The sequence below is a fragment of the Lygodium microphyllum genome, chromosome 28, assembly GCF_053477565.2.
Source record: "Lygodium microphyllum isolate KBCC chromosome 28, Lygodium_microphyllum_v1.1.10, whole genome shotgun sequence".
Classification (NCBI taxonomy): Eukaryota; Viridiplantae; Streptophyta; class Polypodiopsida; order Schizaeales; family Lygodiaceae; genus Lygodium; species Lygodium microphyllum.
In genome coordinates this window covers 79,564,200-79,583,074 of record NC_141162.1, presented here as the reverse complement: position 1 = coordinate 79,583,074, position 18,875 = coordinate 79,564,200, and the positions used below count along the sequence as shown (strand labels likewise).

At 43.3% G+C, this 18,875-nt stretch overlaps 1 protein-coding gene across 9 annotated transcripts in view; it reads left to right on the top strand.

Annotated features, from left to right (window-relative positions):
• Positions 1-18,875, top strand: part of LOC148011649 (WW domain-containing protein) — a 139,677-nt gene that overhangs the window by 102,619 nt on the left and 18,183 nt on the right. For 8 of the 9 annotated variants that reach the window (XR_015689394.1, XR_015689393.1, XR_015689395.1 and 5 more), the window contains 3 exons: positions 728-837; positions 1,009-1,967; positions 2,059-3,317. Coding sequence is in view for 4 of the 9 variants with exons in the window: in XM_087670913.1 (XP_087527039.1) it covers positions 728-837; positions 1,009-1,967; positions 2,059-3,317 (2,328 nt within the window). In the remaining 5 variants the exon portion in view is untranslated. The remainder of the gene's footprint in view (positions 1-727; positions 838-1,008; positions 1,968-2,058; positions 3,318-18,875) is intronic. The other variant, XM_087670914.1, reaches the window with a different exon arrangement.

The following is an 18,875-nucleotide window of genomic DNA, read 5'->3' as shown; positions in this document are numbered from 1 at the left end:
AAGAACTCCCAATCTACTCTGTTGTATGCCTTCTGGAAGTCCAAAAGGAGCACAATGATGTCTTAATTCTTGGAGTAGGCAAGAGTTGTGGATTCCTAAAAGGTGAAAATGTTGTTCAAGTTGCTGCACCCTTGAACAAAACCTGTGTGAGTGCAGTGAATGATATCTGACATCAAAGGGTACAGCTTGAGCCTGATTAACCTTTTTTCCCTCTTTCTTAATCTCCTTGCGTATTTGACTTGATTTGTAGCAGCTTGATGCCCCATCCATAAACCAGGGAAAGGAGACTAGAGGAGTTTCGAGCTCAATGAATGGAGCAAGAGGAAGCATGCTTGGTATAGGCTATAGCATCCTGTTGCCAAAAATCCTGGCGGACCAGTAGTTGACCTGCAGTCTGACCAGGCTGGTTTTCTCATGTGGTACTCTGGCTTGCTTCACTCCCTGGTTGCCATCGCTCATCTAATATCTGTTGCTGCCAGCTTGCAGTTGCACCTCTGTCAACTCTGGCACCTCAAATGGAAGATTCTGGCTGTCTGGTTTCCTATGGCTGAATGCTGGTCACATATGGGATTAAGAGGGTTTGTTTATATGCATGGACTCATGTGCTCATGTTTGTTGAAAGCTTAAATCTCAGCAGTTATGCTTGTAACCCAGAAATTGTGTTCAAAAACATGCTCTTAATATTGTGAGCATCTCTCATCAAGATCTTGTTTTTCTTATCTTGCAGACATGATCAATGATAATCCTCTCTCCTTGCTTGGGCAATACAGTGATGATGAGATAGATGAAGATGAAAGAGTAGAAGCAAAAGAATCTTCTTTGGATCGAGAGGAACAAGTATGGTCTCATCTGATTAAACTTGGGACATCTATTAGTCAAGTAACACATAAGTCTGGGTGTATTGGAACCTTAACATAGGTTATTTAAATAATGATAATTTTGAGAGATTGAATGATGCTTGAAGTTTCAGCTGAGAGCATTTGACATGAACTTCTTTTCTTCTGTAAGGTGGACCATACACAAGATGAGACACCTGAAGAGACACCTGAGCCTACTTCTGTGCCTGCCATATCTTCACCTACTAGTTTGCAAAATAAGAACCCCGATTTATCTGCTGTGTACACTGAACATGTGCTTGTTGGAGATGCTTCTACTTCTGAAGCTGTAAAAGAAGAGGGGCAGTCTACAAGTCAATGGCAAGCTATTTTACATGATGAAAGTGGGCAATATTATTACTGGAATGTAAAAACTGGTGAGACCACCTGGGAAAAGCCCGGTCTCTCTTTTGTGGTGTCAGAAAATACTTTGACTAATGATGAGAAGCCTGGTTTGGAGGCAGAGCCTATTGTATCTGGCACTGGCTTGGCTGAAACAGAAGCTGCAGATACTCACAAAGGGTCTGGCAATCTGGATGTTGCCCCTACCCCTGTGAACTCTGATGCTGCATGTGTGGAGAATGAAAACAGTCCTGCTGATGTTGAGGAAATCTCTGGTGTAGAGGCTGGGTTAAAAGATGCTAAGCTTGATCCAGTTGATGGAATGTCGGTGAGTGCACCAGGTGAGCAAGCTGCTGAAATAGAGCTCACACATCCCTCTAAGGGGGCTTTGGAGGATGGTATCCAGGCAGAGCTTGAAATTAAATGCGATAAGGTTGACGAGAAAGGGTCCAAGTTAGTAGGTAAGGAGGATGACACAGTTGAAAGCGAAATAGCTAAAGATTCCATTGAAGGGTCTGGAGATGGAGCTGGAGTCCCGGAAAACAATGTGTTTGAAACTAAAGAATATGGTCAAGAAAACAGTCTCATGAGCAGCACCTACTCAGAGAAACAGGTGCTTGTTTGTGTTGACACGTCTCAGGAGAAGGGAAGCTCAAGAGATACAGAGGGTAATAAGCAAGCTCATGACAAAAGGAGCGAACTTGAAGAAAAAGGGACTAATCTAATGCAACGATTACATGCCTTGGCTGGGTATCTTGATAATGTGTTTCTTTGGGTTTTGTAAATGTCTTTATTTCATTGTTTTCTATTTCTTAAATATAGCTTTGATCTTGCATCACAGACACTCACTCTTCAATGTGCCTAATCATGTGCGCATGGCTATACAAATGGAGGCAAGGATTTCTGATTGGAAGGCACTTGCGTCATTAGGAGTCATGCCGGAGAATTACTGGTCCTATATTCAAAGTCATTTGGCACAACTTGAATCGGTCCTTGCTATTGAAGAAGCTGCTGCTGCTGCTAGAGAGTTCCAATTGAACCATACGATGCTCAAAGGAGGGCTTGAGAGTCATCAGCCTGAGAATGTGGTGGCCTGGCCTTCGAGCTGGGCTGCCTATTGTGAACCTGGGACCAGAAGACAGGAACCTTGGAACACTGGGAACTTAATGGAGGCTCCTGCAAATGGCAGTGATGTTGAGGAAGGTGAAATTCTGGCATCTCACAGTGGCTTTCAGAATGCTTACTCAAGCATGTCAATTGTACTTCCAGGTGGGAGCTTTCTAACAAGGGACAGTATTGGCTTAGGAGCTTCTGAGAGAGCAGGTGAGAATGATGTGGACATGGAAGTGGATATGGAAGTGGATGAAGTTGAAGCTGAACCAGCTGTTCCAGGTTTAGCTACACCACCTACAAATTTGTATATCTTTTCATCCTCAACTGATACAAGCACAGCTGCTGCACCTGTGGAACATTTGCCTTCCACAGACTTTTCCCAGACATCTCCTGTGCTTACGTCAGAAGCATGGGCTCCCCCACTGCCACCAGGGGATGGATGGGCCCCCCCTCTACCTACTGATTCAGAGATTGTTCCACCTCCCCCGCCAGAAGAACCACCACCACCACCACTACCACCATTGGCATCAGCTTCTGCTGTACAAACCTATAGTATGCCTGTTATACCTGCAATCCAGCCTGAATATTACCCTTCAGAATATGCTTCAGAGTATATGCCTTCACAAGAATACATGTCAGTAGCAGAATACCGGCCTCTGCCAGATTCCTCTTCATATGGTGCATATCACGAGGAAGTTCCAGGGGGTGAATATACAAGTAATACCCAAATTACGGAGATAACAGGATCAGATCCTTATGTCCATTCTGATTCTGGCCAAAGCTATAGTCTTTGGACTGAACCAGTTTTAGCACCAGGAACATCTGTTTCTATGCCGATAGTTGCACGTAGTAACAAAATGCCGAGCTCAGAGTATGTTCAAGCAGCACCCGCAACTCCTGCAGTTGATCCATCAGCTTTGCCAGTATCAACTGCAGCTGACACCGATGTAACTCTTGTCAGTTCAGAAGCGAAGAAAGCATCCAAAGGTTTGAAATCTGATGAACTTTTGACATTTAGGTTATTTATGAACAGAGAGATGAAATGTTAAGCAATTAGGACAGTGAAGAATTTGGAAAATGTAAAATTTACTGAAATGCATTGTAGCAGGTTTTTGAGCAGATAGCAATTCCTTGTTTAATGTTCATTTACTGTGAGCTCCTCCTTTTCGGATTCTTCACCAAAGGGGTGTAAAGAAATGCTCGTCTACAGAAAACAAACACAATCATATGACAAACACATGGACTGAAAAAGAAACATTGTTGGTTAGGGTTAACACAAAGAAGATAATGAAATTGAATAGATACAATGTTCAATGCAGTAAATACACTATGTAGTGATGAAAATTGACCCCTGAACTTCCGTGTCTTAAGGAACAGAGCAGACACTGAACAGAGAAGATAATGAAATTGAATAGATACAATGTTCAATGCAGTAAATACACTATGTAGTGATGAAAATTGACCCCTGAACTTCCATGTCTTAAGGAAAAGACCAGATAGTATGAGCGGAAGAGCGTGCCCTGCTTTGGATGGATCCCGAAATGTAGCAGCCAGCCTCTGTAGGTGTCTGCTAGCAGCAAACGCAGTAGTATGATGCTGGAGCAGTGATGACAGACATGCAGTGGGAGGCAGAAAATCTGACACAGGCAGCAATGATGATGTGTCAGCTGTATGGATGGGATGATGAGGAAAATGCAGATCTGTAGCACTCATCTCAGGCAGGGTAGCAGTAGTCTGGTCAAAATACAGTTGTAGGGTTGACGTCGGCAGCAGGCCTGCAGCTGGGCAGGCTGTACGGCAGGTCCAGAAGGTTTATGCAGTAAATGCAGGCTGCAGCTGCCTCTGACAGCAGTTGCCAGCTGAGAAAGGTGATGATTAAGCTGAGAATCTTCTGAAAACAGCAATGGGGGGCTGGGCAGCAGGTGCCAGGTGTAGAACAACAATGATGGACAGCTTCAGCTGAGATATCCTCCGCAAATGGGGTGTGGACAGCAGTGAGAAGGCACCTGCAAGCTGGAAATTGGGGGATGGGGGTCCTCCCAATAGGGTTTGTTCTTATGGGACACAAACACTCTCTAGGAACACATTTCTTTTTAATAAAGACATTTAATTCATCAATTAAGCATGTTTTGGGAGTGCTTTAAAAATATAATGTAATGTATGTTTAGCTTAACAAAGGGATCCAAGATCCCGTTCGAGGATGTCATTGTATGATACATGGGCCTTTGATCCAAATACGTAACTAGTTCATGTGCGTCACCGTAGAAGTTTCTCTCGAGTTTAGCTTGGATCAACTACGAGATGGGCTAATCCAATAGTCCAATTTACAGACCATTCGTAGTATCGGCTGTTCTAATTTTCCCTTCATTCTTTACAAACTTCCAATAGATTTCTAAAATACTTCAGTTAATTCTGATTTTTTTTCCATTTTTTGCTTTGTGGATTTAGGTCTTTTATGACTTGATGTTGTAAAGTTGTTCATTTCCAAGATCATTCTCCCAAGCTAGTAGATATCATATTCCATTATCCACTTAAAAATGAATCCATCATATTTAGCATGTCCACTTAGGAGTGTTCATTGTACATATAGATCTCATATTTTCATCACACATGAATATGTTAGTCATATCTCCCATAGGCTTTTGTCCATCATGTCACTAGCCACGCAAAATACAGAGAACCATCAATCCACTTGTTTTGCTTTTAGATCTCGTGTGTAAAGACTAATTTATTTTGGACACATCTCTCTAAGAAGTGTGATGAATCTTCAACAATAAATGAGAAACCATGTCAGTACATGAGAAAAATCATTAGTGGAAATTGGAAATGAAAGACCATCTCCATTATTGGACTTGACATGACAAGACTAGATTACTGATTATTTGCGGTATCATAGTAGACTATACTTTTTTAAATAGGGTTTGAGATAGATCTTGAGTTGGTTAGGGATCATGTATTGAATGATTGGTCATGAATACAACATATTGAGTGGTTATTGGTCTTTATCGTAGAATGGATAAACCCACTCTCACACATGCGTGCACCCCTTCCCCCCTCGGGAGCCCCAACACATACACGCATAGCGCACGTGCGCGCGCGCGTGCACGCGGCGCGCGCGCGCGTACACACACACACACACACACACACACACACACACACACACACACACACAGAGAGAGAGAGAGAGAGAGAGAGAGAGAGAGAGAGAGAGAGAGAGAGAGAGAGAGAGAGAGAGAGAGAGAGAGAGAGAGAGAGAGAGGTTCTTTCGCGCCTTGCATGCGTCTCCGGCTCGCGAAAATATGACCAGACTCCAGGATTTGGAAGGTCGCATGGTCACTGATCCGCAGACCATTGTCACTATGTGCAGAAATTATTTTATGGAACTTCTTGGTTCTTCTTCCTCGCCTTCTAGCCAGGTTACGCATGCCCGCTCGGTCTTCTATCATTTGGTCCGCCAGCAGGTTCCAGTTGATATGCAAGCCACTTTGGAGGCGGATATTTGCGAGGAGGAGGTTATGGATGTTTTGTTGCACCTGCCGAAGGATAAAAGTCCTGGTTGGGATGGTCTCACTAATGAATTCTTTCAGACCTCGGCCACGCAGTTGGTGAAGCCATTGGTGGTCATGTTTCAGCAGGTTTGGGAAACAGGGGTCATGCCCTCCTCATGGAAAGAAGGCCTTATCAAACTAATTCCAAAGGTCCCTTCGCCGTCAAAGCTGCACCACTGGCGTCCAATCTCTTTGGTGGGCTCCATGTATAAAATCTACTCCAAAGTGCTGGCGAATCGGCTTCACAAGCACCTTCCAGCTATTGTGCATCCTCTCCAATATGGTTTCATTAAGGGCCGCAACATTCTGCATAATATCTTAAATGTGCAAATGGCTATTGACTATGCGCGGCACTCCGGTTAGGAAGTGGTATTGATTCAATTGGACTTGGAAAAGGCGTTTGATTATGTGGACTGGTCTTTCATTGCAGATCTCATGTCTGCTATGGGCTTTGGTACCCGGATGTCCCGATTGATCTACACCATTAGTGCTGCGGCTTCCTCCAGAGTTATGCTCAATGGTGGGGTTACAGAGCCATTTCTTCTTGCACGCTCGGTCAGACAGGGTTGTCCTTTGAGCCCTCTCTTCTTTGCCCTGGCGACTCACCCGGTCCTTTCAATGTTATCCTCCATGGCAGCCTCTGCTCAGCTGGCCGGGCTGTCTCTTCCGTTGGGTCAGCACTTCGTTAGCCTATCTTTGGCTGATGACACCTTTATGATTTTGCAGGCGGACAGGGACAACATTCGAAGGGCATTAGATGTTTGGACACTCTTTGGTCAGGCTTCTGGGCTTTGCATCAATGCCTTTAAGTCAGCCATTCTCAGTTGTACGGAGCCTGATTTACAGTCATTAGGCTGGCAAGGCCAGGTGGTTTTCCGTGGCTCCATTGTCAGGCATCTTGGATACCCATTGGGGGTGGATGTACGGCCCAAAGACCTACTGGAGTGGATTTCACAAAAACTGGCGGCGAAGTTTATGTATTGGAAGTCGCAAGCGTGGCCATTCCATGTCCGCCTCAAAGTGGCCCAGACAATCATGCTACCAATGCTAACGTATTTCCTGCCTTTGTTGCCATGGACGCCTACTACTTTGAAGGCTCTCACTCATCCCATCCGTTTCATGCTATGGAAGAAGGATTCACTGCAGGCAGGCATTTCCTGGATTTCATGGTCACATGCATGTACCCCTAAGCGCATGGGTGGTGGAGCTATTTTGGATGCAGAAACTCATATGCTAGCTCTCCGTTGGTCCCTTTTTCGTGCCATGTGTGTGGATCATCACCCGTGGACCATCATAGCCCGTTATTTTCTTGAGGACAGCGGGCTCCGCCATGGTAACACACGGCTTCGGGCCTCCTGGTGGCATATCCTTAATGCTGACTCTCGTTTTTCGAGTCCCTCTTCCGCTTTGTTACTACACTTGGTCGGCTCTTGGAAAGTGGTGCTCCAAAAGGCCCGCTGGCACCCAGCAGGGGACCGCTTGCAGACTAACTCCTTTCAGCTGGAATTGTTGGCAGTATCGAGACTCCTTTCATGGGAAGATAAACATCAGCTCAGACCAAGATTTAACCGCATGGCCCGTTTAGGTGTGACGTCGGTTGCGGATGCTACCCTTGCCACTCGCAATGTCCCCGTATCGTTTCGGACTGCTAGGCGACTCTTCAAGATCCCGCGTGGATACCATGATTTATGGCAAAAGCTTTCATCGGAGCTTCAGGGTAGGCAACCCTTTCCTGCCTTGGCTGTGGATCGCCCTTGGCAGGACTGGGACCTTGCAGGCCGACTGAGTCTGGAAAAGGCCTCTACTAATCGGGTGTATCATCTTCTCATTCAAGATCACCAATGGCTGGGTGCGAAAGCTAATACTGTTTGGGGACTGCGGAAATCGTTGTCATGGTGGCAGACAACACTGATGGAGGGCGGGCTGAATAAGACACCTTTCAAATGCAAGGTCTTTCTTTGGCGGGTGATGATTGGTGGTCTTCCTCTGGCCTCGGCCCTTGCCAAGCGTCGCATCTTGAATGGCAACTGTTTCTTCTGTACCACACCGGCGGAATCGGCCCGACATCGTTTTCTCTCTTGCCCGCTCGCCAAGAATATCTGGTCACTCTTGTCGCACATTTGGCGCGCGGTGGTGGGGTCCTTGCTAACTCCTTTCGACTGGGTTTTTGTGCGCCCGAAGTATCCCACACCGTCACAGTTGCATGTGAAGATTTTATTTCACTTTTTCAGATACTGGGGATGCTGGCACATTTGGACCACGCGCAATGCTTTTCTCTTTGATTCGGCCTCTAATGTACCGCGACATATTGCCAGGCTTAAAGGGCTCTTGCATTGGCAGCTAGATCTCATCCGACACTCCGACTTGCTCCCTCGGGAGGATTTGCATCCGTGGCATATGACAATTGCCTCTGGGTCGTTGCCATGATTGGTGTAACCTTTTTAGTGCATTACTACGGGGATTCCCCACACGTTGGCCTACGGCCCTCGTGTCTCTTGTAATCAGACAAAAGAGAGAGAGAAAGAGAGAGAGAACCGCTTCGCATGATGGCTTTGTGTCATCATGTATCTTGTAATCAGGTAATCTTGTATTTTTTTCGTAATTAATACAATTACCTTTTACGAAAAAAGAGAGAGAGAGAGAGAGAGAGAGAACTTGTCCTGCACCGACTCTCTTGTGACTTCACCTTGTGACATGTTGCAAGCAACGTCCTAGCATTTCCCTTGAGATCAGCAACATGCACCCATCAGCTCTGTTGTATGCATCGTTGCCTTATTCTATAGGGTGTCAATCCTACTCTATCCTACCGGTGAGGGTTTTGCACCCTGGTGCCCACAATTGATTGCCCTTGCCTTTTTACTTATGCACAGCTCTATGCACCTAGGTTTCCTTACGCCTTGGCTTGTTGTCATGCCCTATTTAATAGGCGTTTTGTTTTGCGTTGCACCTATAGTTCGCCCCTATTTGCCCTGTTTGAGTAGGCCGCCCCTGTTTGTTGCCAGGGGCGGCTACCTATTAATCATATTCTACAAGCTTTGTCATGTTTGTTGTGCTTGTTGCAAATAGGGGCAAGATGGCCTGTGAGAAGGAAACGATGAGACTAGATAGATACAAAGGGGCACTATGTTGTAGTAAAACTCTACTTGTAATAAGTCCCGTTTACAATAGCAAACAGGCATAGAGTGGACATTGACAACTAGCATGTAGAATACCTAATTGTTGAACTACCTACTAGCATGTGAGGAATCTCTGTCTAGATGCCTTCAATAATGTAGTGGTAGACGTCTTGTAGTTGGACATGGATAAGGATGGAATAATGCCGAATTTTGACACGGAACATGCCGAGCCCCTTGTCAAGCGTTCCAAGTGTGTTGAGGTCTCCTTGGTGGAAGGACCAAATTCATTGCCTTGTGGGGAATTACAAACATTTGCTTGTGCTTTGGAGATGGGTCACACCTTGTATGCGCAAGTAGCAAGGTTGTCAGATGACTCCCATGACTTGGATTGGGAGTATCTTTTGGAAATTTTCAACATGTTGCTTGGGGAGTATGTGCAACTTAATGAGGATAATTGCAGTAACTTTGAAGAGAGTGATGTCATCGTTACTATTGTGGATACAAAAAAGGTGTTGCGTTCGTTCTCCTGCTTCCATGAAAAAGTGGTCATCTTGTTCTTTCTTGCGAGAATTCCTACTATGCCTTCGGTATGCTCATGGTTGATGAGTGTTGTGCAAGAGAACTGTGTGCAGGACATCTTTGTGGCCTTCGGGGGGGAGTTATGAGGTGTTGCGCAGATCCCCCCATCAGCTTGAGATGCTTTTAAGTAAGCTGCCATTGTTTTATGGTGGCAAACTAGTGCATGTTGTCCCATGGTGGCCTATGGCAGCAGACGTCAAAATTGCTAAAGTAAGAATGTCGGGTTTGGGTGGAAGTGGAGGGTTGTCGAGCCATGAATTGGCCCCTTTTGCTTGATGCCACCAGCCCCCTAAGCATCTGGCCTTTGACAAGCGTTTATTAGACAAAGAAGGGATAACACAAACATGTGAGGCCAAAGAAGGGACAACACAGATAAATGAGATTCATGCTATTCAATCGGATGATATTGCTATGCATATAAATGTCCAGCTTGCGGATGGAAATCTAGGCAAAGGTAAACAATTGCTTTCACTCGTCATTGACAGTGTCCATGGCTAGCAAGATATGCAATTGAAAAGGGTCAAAAAGTCAAATGATGTCTAGAACATTGGATCCTGGAGGATACACAGAATGCTCTATGCACCTATGTGTGCCTTAAGGACATGTCTTTGTCCCAAGGTATTGGTGTTGCACTGGTTTGACATGAGTCATCACGTGCACCCCCTAAGTGTGTGGCCTTTGACAAGGGTGGTAAGATCATAACTCCATGGGATTGTAAATACCCGCCAATAGCATAATGGATGTGGATCAACCCTCGACTTCAAAAGCATGTTGTAATGGGACAAATGCCTTTGCTGTGTTGGTAGATTTTCTAAATGATGATGTTCTTGTTGTGTTGGCAAATAAATCTATAGTGAGGTAGTTGCGATCCCACCCTTGATCTTCCATCTCATCAAGAAAATCTCTACATTTAATGTTTGATGTATTTGTTTACGTGGCAAGTAGCATGCCATGTGGGAAACCTTACACTCTAATGCTTGGGATGTTGTGTGTGTGACGGAGTAGAAAAGCCACAAAGAAGCAAGGAGAATCGTACACCTTCAAGTGTTTTTATGTTGGTGTTTCAACAATAGGAACTTGTTTCAATGTGTTGCTAATTGTCAGAGAGAAATTTCAACCGTAGTGATCAAGGGAGATGTTTTGCGCAGATTTGGGATGATCCTTCTTGGGTCAGTTGATGCAACGCATGGGTTTTGGCCCAAGAATGTTTGGACTTATCAATACTATCATCGCGGATTTCTCTTCACGAGTTTTGGTCAATGGTGGTGTTGGATCATGCTTCCCCCTTTCTTGATCGGCTAGGCAGGGTTGTTCGCTAAGTCCTTTGTTCTTTGCCTTGGCCATTTACCCCATTCTGACAATGTGGTCTTATCTAGCGGCCAATGGTGAGGTGGTTGGACTATGCCTTCCGTACGGGTGGTGGGCTAGGTCTTGGCGGACAACACCTTTATGTTTTTTAAGGCTGGTCTTGATAAATACAAAGAGTGATGGCCTCATGGGTCTTGCTCACCCTTCCTCGGGACTATACGATAATGCATTTGAGTTGGCCCTCATGAATTGCACTAAGAGTGATCTCTAGGTCTTGGGTTGGCAAGGGGAGGTGGTGCTTAAAGGTATTGTTTTTAGGCACTTGGGCCATCCTTTGGAAGCTCAGGTTTCACCTAAAGTGCTAATAGATTGGATCTCCTCAGGTATTATGGATAAGTTTGTATATTGGAAATCGCAAGCTTGGCCTTTTCACGTGAGATTAAAAATAGCGCAGACAAACACGATACCTATGGTTTGATATCACCTTTCCTTGCTTCCTTGGCCGAAGTTTCATTTACAGTGCATTACTCAACCCATTCAATTTTTGCTTTAGAAAAGAGATTTTAGATGGCTGGGTCTCTCTTGGATCTCCGGGCACCATGTTAGCACGCCTAGAAACACAGGAAGTGAGGTCGTTCTAGATTTGGAGACACATATGATTGCTCTTTGTTGATCACTATCCTAGTCTCTAGGCCTTGTGTGAAGGTAGGCAACCTTGGTCCTTGATTGCTAGGTTATTCCTTGAGACTTAGGGTATCAAGCATGAGAAGACTAGGATTTTTGCCTCATGGTGGCATGTGGTGAATTCCGAACAGCCTATCCATCTTAAGTCTTCTATGCTTTTGAATCATTTGATCCACTCTTGGAGTTCGGTCCTTCTTAAATCTTCTTGGCACCCACCTCAGGATCGAGAGGGGGCAAACTTTGTTAGAGCGAAAGTGTTGGCGGTTTTGAAGATTCTCTCTTCGCAAGGCAAAGAGCAACAAAGGCTGATGTTGAATAGGACAACGTGCTTGGGACTCATCACTATTGCTGATGCTCTTCTACTTGCCAGTGGGGTTGTTATGTTCTTCAGATTGGCTTGATGCTACTTTTGTGTTTCTCAAGCTGTCGCAATTTGTGGAACACCATCTCCACCTCTTTACGAGCCATGTAGTCTCTTCCCTTTGTGGACCAGGAGCATAGAAACAGGGAACGGCCGTTCCGGCCTGTAGGAACGGCCTAACGCGTTCCAAACCCTCCAAGGAGGTGAAACGGCCAGGGAACGTTCCTTGCCGTTCCCCATGCCGTTCCCTACCGTTCCCTGCCGTTCCCCCTGTCGTTCCTTGTTTGGAATGGCCGTTCCAGGCCTGCTTACTGAAAATTGACTTTTTTTTTTTGTTTTTTTAAAAAAAACTTGGGTCATAGTCCTTATTGTTTAATGTGCACACACTAATCTCTCTCTCTCTCTCTCTCTCTCTCTCTCTCTCTCTCGGGTTGAAGATTCAAAGTGTCAAGACAACCCACAATCTAATTAGGAGTCCATGCAAAGTTCAAATTTGATGCATTATCAACTCTTGCAAATTAGAATCAAATTTCAGCCGATTCTCAATTCCAAGGTATTCATCCATTTATATTGTCTAATTTCAAGGGAAATTGGGATAATTGGGGCAATTCAAGGCAATTTGGAGCTATGGGGGTAATTGAGTCAATGTTGGGACATTTGGGTCAATTTCATGCATTGACGGGTATTGGGGCAATTAGAGGGACATTCTTTGGGGCAGTTTGGGTCATGCAGGGCATATTTGGGACACTTAAGACATGTGCTGTTCCCCCCGTTCCCGTTCCCCCCGCTCCAGGGGGTCTCGTTCCCATTCCCGTTCCCCGTTCCAGGTAACTATGACCAGGAGGCCCCTTGGTAGGATTGAATGATTAATGGTCAATCCCTTTTGGGTTGTGTTTTAGCAAATTAGATATATCATTTGCTTATTGTGATAAGGACTGGCTTGTCCAAAAAGGCAATACCACGTGGAGTCTCTAGAAAGGCCAAGTGTGGTGGAAATCTATGGTGATGATAGGCTAGGAGTTATGTGCATATCTACTAGAGGCCAAAATGGCCCAATGGGACCAAAATGATGAGTATAATTGATCCATGGTATGCCTCATAGTGAATAAACAAAAGGAAAATAAGAATTCATAGAGAGACCAAGATGATGATGCCATTAGAGTATACAAGAGCTTTTAGATATTCTACCATCTACAAGGTTCATCATGGGGTTGTGTTGAAGCAATGTAAACTCCTCTTTGATATAGTTTGATGAAGTGAATTTTCTCGAGAATTTTTGGTTGTGGTAGTAGATGACTTTGGATATGTCAATAATCTTGTGGATGTTACCTAAATCAAAAATGGGGTTTGCTAGCTTTGCATAGCTTTATGGCTCGATTGTAGTAATCTAGTCCTCTATTGGGTGGAGCTAGTCCTAGTGGTTCAACATGTATTGGTGGCGTTGTGACCTTGAGGAGTTGTGACCTCTAACCCACCTCACATGACCACTCTTGTCTTTTTGCCATGGGCTAGGTCTATGAGCTTGTTGGCCCCAAAAACTGGTGCACCTTGCAATATTTATTTATCTTGAATTGCAATTTGGATGGAATACAATGAGATTCCTTGAATCTCCTTGGCTCTCCAATTGCCTCTTGCTGTCATAAATGACTAGCAAGCCTTCAAACCAATTTGCCTCTTGGTTTGCTCAAGGATATGCTCCTTGGGTGACAAATTCAGCCCCAAATGTTTGCTATTGAATGGCCATTTGAATCTCTTAAAATTGCCCTAATTTTAGTGATTGAAATTCAAGTCTCTAGGCCTTCAATTTCTGAGCACGCTTCTCAAGTTGGCTGTGAAACCCTAATTTTTGTTGTAAATTAGGGTCCACAGTAGAGATTAGTCAAAATTTTTACCTCGAATTGCTGATTTTGCTGGAAATTGCTAGGGAAGGATGAGAATAGGTTGGAGGATGAGAGAGAATGTTGAAGAGAGGAAAGGAAATGGAAGAAATCAGCTGCGGCCCTGTTTAGACAGCCATGAAAGTTGTCTCCATTGATGGAAACCCCGAATATGCTGTTGCTTGGCTGAAACAGCCCTCAAACTGTAGTCACCTACTGGTGTATTCTCTTTTGAGCATAAAACCAGCTCTTGGAGGGTCTCCTGTTGGCTAGAAATGGCCAGTCAATTGTTGCAGCAGTAATGAGAGCTTCCTCTCTTTCTCTCTGAGCTTGCTTAAGGCTCGAATGGGCCCCCCCCCCCCCCCCCCCCAAAAAAAAAAAAGCTTTAAAAACGTTTTTTACATTTGCATTAGTAAGTTTTGCCAAGTGACAACCTTCCAAAAGAATTTTCAGCGTTATCCAACTTTATTAAATTAAGTTTCAGAATATTAATTCTGAAAATTAATTCGATAATTATTTATGGCTCAGAAAAATAATCTAATTAGCCAATAATTAAATTGGCTAGGCCAATTTATTGCCCAAGTGGACTTGAGCACTCATTAGTAGGAAATCGAGATTAATTTTTTAGTATGCCAATTGTCTATTGTCATCACTGATTGTAATGGCTAATTAAATGTTCTAAGCCAAGTTCTGACATTGGGTACCCCCTAATACCTATTAGTTATAACTTATTACAACTTTTGCCTTTGGCACCAACTAATATCTCAGGGTTATGGGTCCCACATTGCGAAAGAATTAACTTGTATCTCACATATGCAAGTCACATTTGCATATTCGATTAACTTTTAATCAAGTGCTAGCAAAGCATTAAAATTTTACATCCTCGTGATAGACCATCCCCTTGAAATCTGTGCAATCGTCTTGAATTACTGCACTGAAATTTTCCAAAAGGCATCATAGTAAAAACAACATCAGCCACATCTATTTAACCATGCTAATGCCAAACACTTGATGAATTCAGCGGGCATAAATAAAATATTAGATTCATAAATAATTCAAAACTATTGGGAGAAGCCCATAGAATGCATTTCTCATTAGCTATCTCAATTGTTCTAGCCAAACAACTATAGCAAAGCTGAAATTGAGCATAAATCACGATTGAACTTTCAATGGCATTCATTAAACACATTGCTATCCACAAAACCAACTAAATATTGTTGATAATTGATGATCATCCATTGAAAACTAGGAAGTGGTAATGAATCTGTGATTATCAAACACTAATGCTAATTGATACAAATGTATAGTTTTAAGAGTTGCAAGTGAAAAACCATACCATGTATATACCAACCAACTACAATGACTATGAATAGTGACCTCATGGCAAACATACTGTTAGCATAATATCGTGGATGCATGTTGAATATATTCGAGATCCACTATACACAAGTGTGGTGCTTGGTGTTAGTTTTGGCCTAGGGCATTTGATTGGCCAATTAGTGTAAGTGGTGATACTAGGAGCTAGACATTAATTAATTAATTAAAGTCAATTCAGGTGCTAACTACTTCTTAGGACCACGTGCGAGTCAAAATGGCCTAGTGAATTTAAATTGTGGTTGGGCACATTTAATTTTTGGGTAGGCCAAGGGATGAAATTAGTGTTTTAGAATGATTAATTTTGAAAATAAAATTAAATGGCTGAAAAATCCTTTTAAACAAAACCACCACTTGGCAAAACTTTCCCATGCAAGTGGGGAAAGATTGTAAGAGGCTATTTTAAAATACAACGGCATAGCAAAGACTTACTTAAGCTTTATGGTCTGTTTTTGATGTTGAGGATCATTCGAATAATTTTGGAGGTGGGAAGAGGAAAAGAGAGAGTTGCTGCTGCAATTTTCCAAGCCATTGGTGATTTGCCCAGTCATTGTAGATTGGCAGAGAGCTGCCGTGAGTTGATGAGAAGGTGACTATAGGCGGATGACTGCTCCTATAGGCCGTCTACCGGCATGCAACAAGAAGTTGGGGGCCCATAGGGGAGGCGATTGCATGTGGGGGCTCATGTTGATGGTTGGCTGCAGTCTTTCAGCTATTTCCAGCAAGGCAGCAGCAAATTTGAGCACTTTCTTGCAATAGAAATCAGAGATCACTCTCTTCTCAGTTTTCTCTCTCATCTATTGTCATTGTTTCAGCCTTTCTTAGCCAATTACATCAGATTTCAACCATAGAAGGTGGACAGCAGAACATTTGCTGCTATGAACCCTAATTTACACCCGAAATCAGGGTTTACCAGCCACCTGAGCTCCCATACCAAGAAATTGAAGGCTTAATACTTGAAATCAACAGCTGGAATTCAAAGAATTGCCAAAGATTTCAAGAACCTAGCCATCCCAATTGTATTTGGGGTTAGATTTGACCAGCCATGGGTCAATTGAAGGCCAACCCTTGGGTGAATTGAGGGTCAAATTGATATGACGGCTTGCTGGTTATTGTTGACTGCAAGAGATATTGGAAATTGGAGCCTAATCTCAGTGTATTTCATCCAATATTAATAGAAGTTAAAGTATACCACTAGGGATACTAGTTTTTGGGGCCAATTGAGCATATGCTGTCCAAGATCCATTACTGACATTTGTATCTGAGTTTATGTGAATTTTGTGCCTGTTGTATTAGCGTAAAATCATGTCATTACAATTGGTGTAATTAGTGTATAATCAGGTCATTACCATCCATTGTCAAAAAGGACTGGTTGGTTTCATCTAACCTATGGGACAGCTCATTCTGAAAGGATATACGCATATGTATGTATTGTGGTTCGATGATGAAGCCATCATCAGAAATATTGAGAAGATGGTAACAAGGCCATCTTCACTTGGCTTCTATTGAGATCTATGCCCTTGAATGTTTATCTCACTCACTCTCTCTCTCTCTCTCTCTCTCTCTCACACACACACACACGCAGTGCTGAGTCTTGGAGAGAGGCGATACAACAAGAGAGTGTTGGTTGGTAGAATACTTGGAAAGTGCAAAATCAGTCTGCATTTAATCTAGAATTGGCAACTTTTTTTTTTTTGGGTGGGTCAATTTTGGATCAGTGGCTAGTGAGGATTGTTACAAATGGACAATTAATGTACTAACCATTCTAATAAAACTTAGGATAACGTTAATTATTACCAGCTTTAAATTAATAGGTTTTTAATATCTTAAAATTAATTTTTTCGTGGTTGGTTTTCACATTTTCCCACCATGTGAAAAATCGGCCTGGAAAACATGCCATGAACAATGTGGAGTGGATCTCAACGATAGCAGTACCACCAAAAAGTAGACCAGAGTTGACGGTGATGTCATGCAGAAATGGAGGGCCAACGGATGATTCAAAAAGATGAAAGCTGATGTCATGGATGCTGATGCAAAAAGATGAAATCTGATGTCTGGATGTCATGGAGCAGAAAGATGAAATCTGATGTTATGGATGCTGTAGCAGCAGAACTCAGATCTGATGATGACAACCAGCAGTGGATCGGCTTTCTCTGTATAAAAATGTAGCAGCTGAATGCCATGTGGCTGGTGGAACAGGTTGATTGTATGCTAAGCCGCTGAGAAACAGCTAGCAAAGCAAGAAGGTCGACTGTCTAGTTGACAGCAGCTGTCTGAGGAAGGCGACAAGCTGCCAGCAATGTCATTGCCTCCAAAGTGGTGGGAACAGGACTAGGAAGCAGGGTGGCAGTTTTGGCAGGCTGGGCGGCACCTCAGTTGATTGGGCAACAGCCTTTGATGATGTTAGATGAGGTAATGATGATGATAGATTGATGAGGGTAGCAACTGAGGGAATAGCAATGGATGGTGGTGTGTGCATTGAGTCTCTTTTATAGAACATGTTGGAGCCAAAAGAAATCTAGTGTTGTATAAAAAGCAAAAATGCATTTTTGGGCTGTTTAATGAGTGACTAAAATTGTTGGAAAAATATGACACTTTAGCAGTCACATCTTGGTACTTCAAGTCAGCTTGCCAAACCCTAGAAATGACAGCCAGCATTTAAGCCAAGTTTGTGGAGCATTCTCTTACAAAACTGTTTTGCATAGTCCCCATGAATCCTTGCATTGCTTCTTTCACAAAAAGAGGGATTTCTTGTGACAAAATCGTGAGAAAAAGTGCTTTCTTCACTTTTTGATGAAATTTAGGTGGAATAGTTGCTACCATGACTCTCTTACACGTCTTTCTAAATGCATTAATTCTTCACATAACCAACGAATGGCCTTTTATAGCCATGGGGCCGTGTGTTGAAACACAAGGAAGCTTCTCAGCTGTTAATAGCTGGTCATTGGGCAAAACTTTTTGTATAACTTGATTATAAGGTCCAAATTGTGAATTTAATGAAAGTTTCACGTTGAACTTTGTTGCTTTTGTGTTGCCCTTGTACCACATAGCCCGTACACTTGTCCATTGTATCCCCAATATCAAATCCTTGATGGTGGGTGCAATGGTTACTGTACCAAGAGCTAGTGATACTAGAATTAGAGTACATCTTGATTGGAAAGCTTAAGTGAAGTCTAATTAAGTCATTGAATTTCATTCTCTCATCTTGATGATATCTGACCACAAGTGATGTATGTAGGGAGTCTTGATCTCACAACCTCATAGATATTAATTAAAGTGTGAATTGTGAGGTTGTTAACTTTGAAATGTAAATATAGCATCCCAATGTTAAATTGTGGTTAAATGTGGAGTATCCTCATCTAGAGAGAGAGAGAGGTGATCTTTCGTAGTCTACCTTATCGGATTGGGTGATGGAGGCACTTGAAGATCATACTTGGGATGAACTTGCATTAGTTGTTTTCCAACATGATCTCTACTCTTGGCTATGTCCATCGGCCTCGGGATTTATCTTTCATTCAACACTGCATTTGGTGACATGGAGTTGCTTGGATCGTTGCAATGGACGATGAGGCATGTGCAAGTGGTGCTTCCTTTGAATAGATGATTCGAAATGTATAGAGGGTTGTGAAGTGGTGTATGCGCAGTAGATATGTGATGTTCAACAATGGCAATGGCGGGTGGAGAGAGAGAGAGAGAGA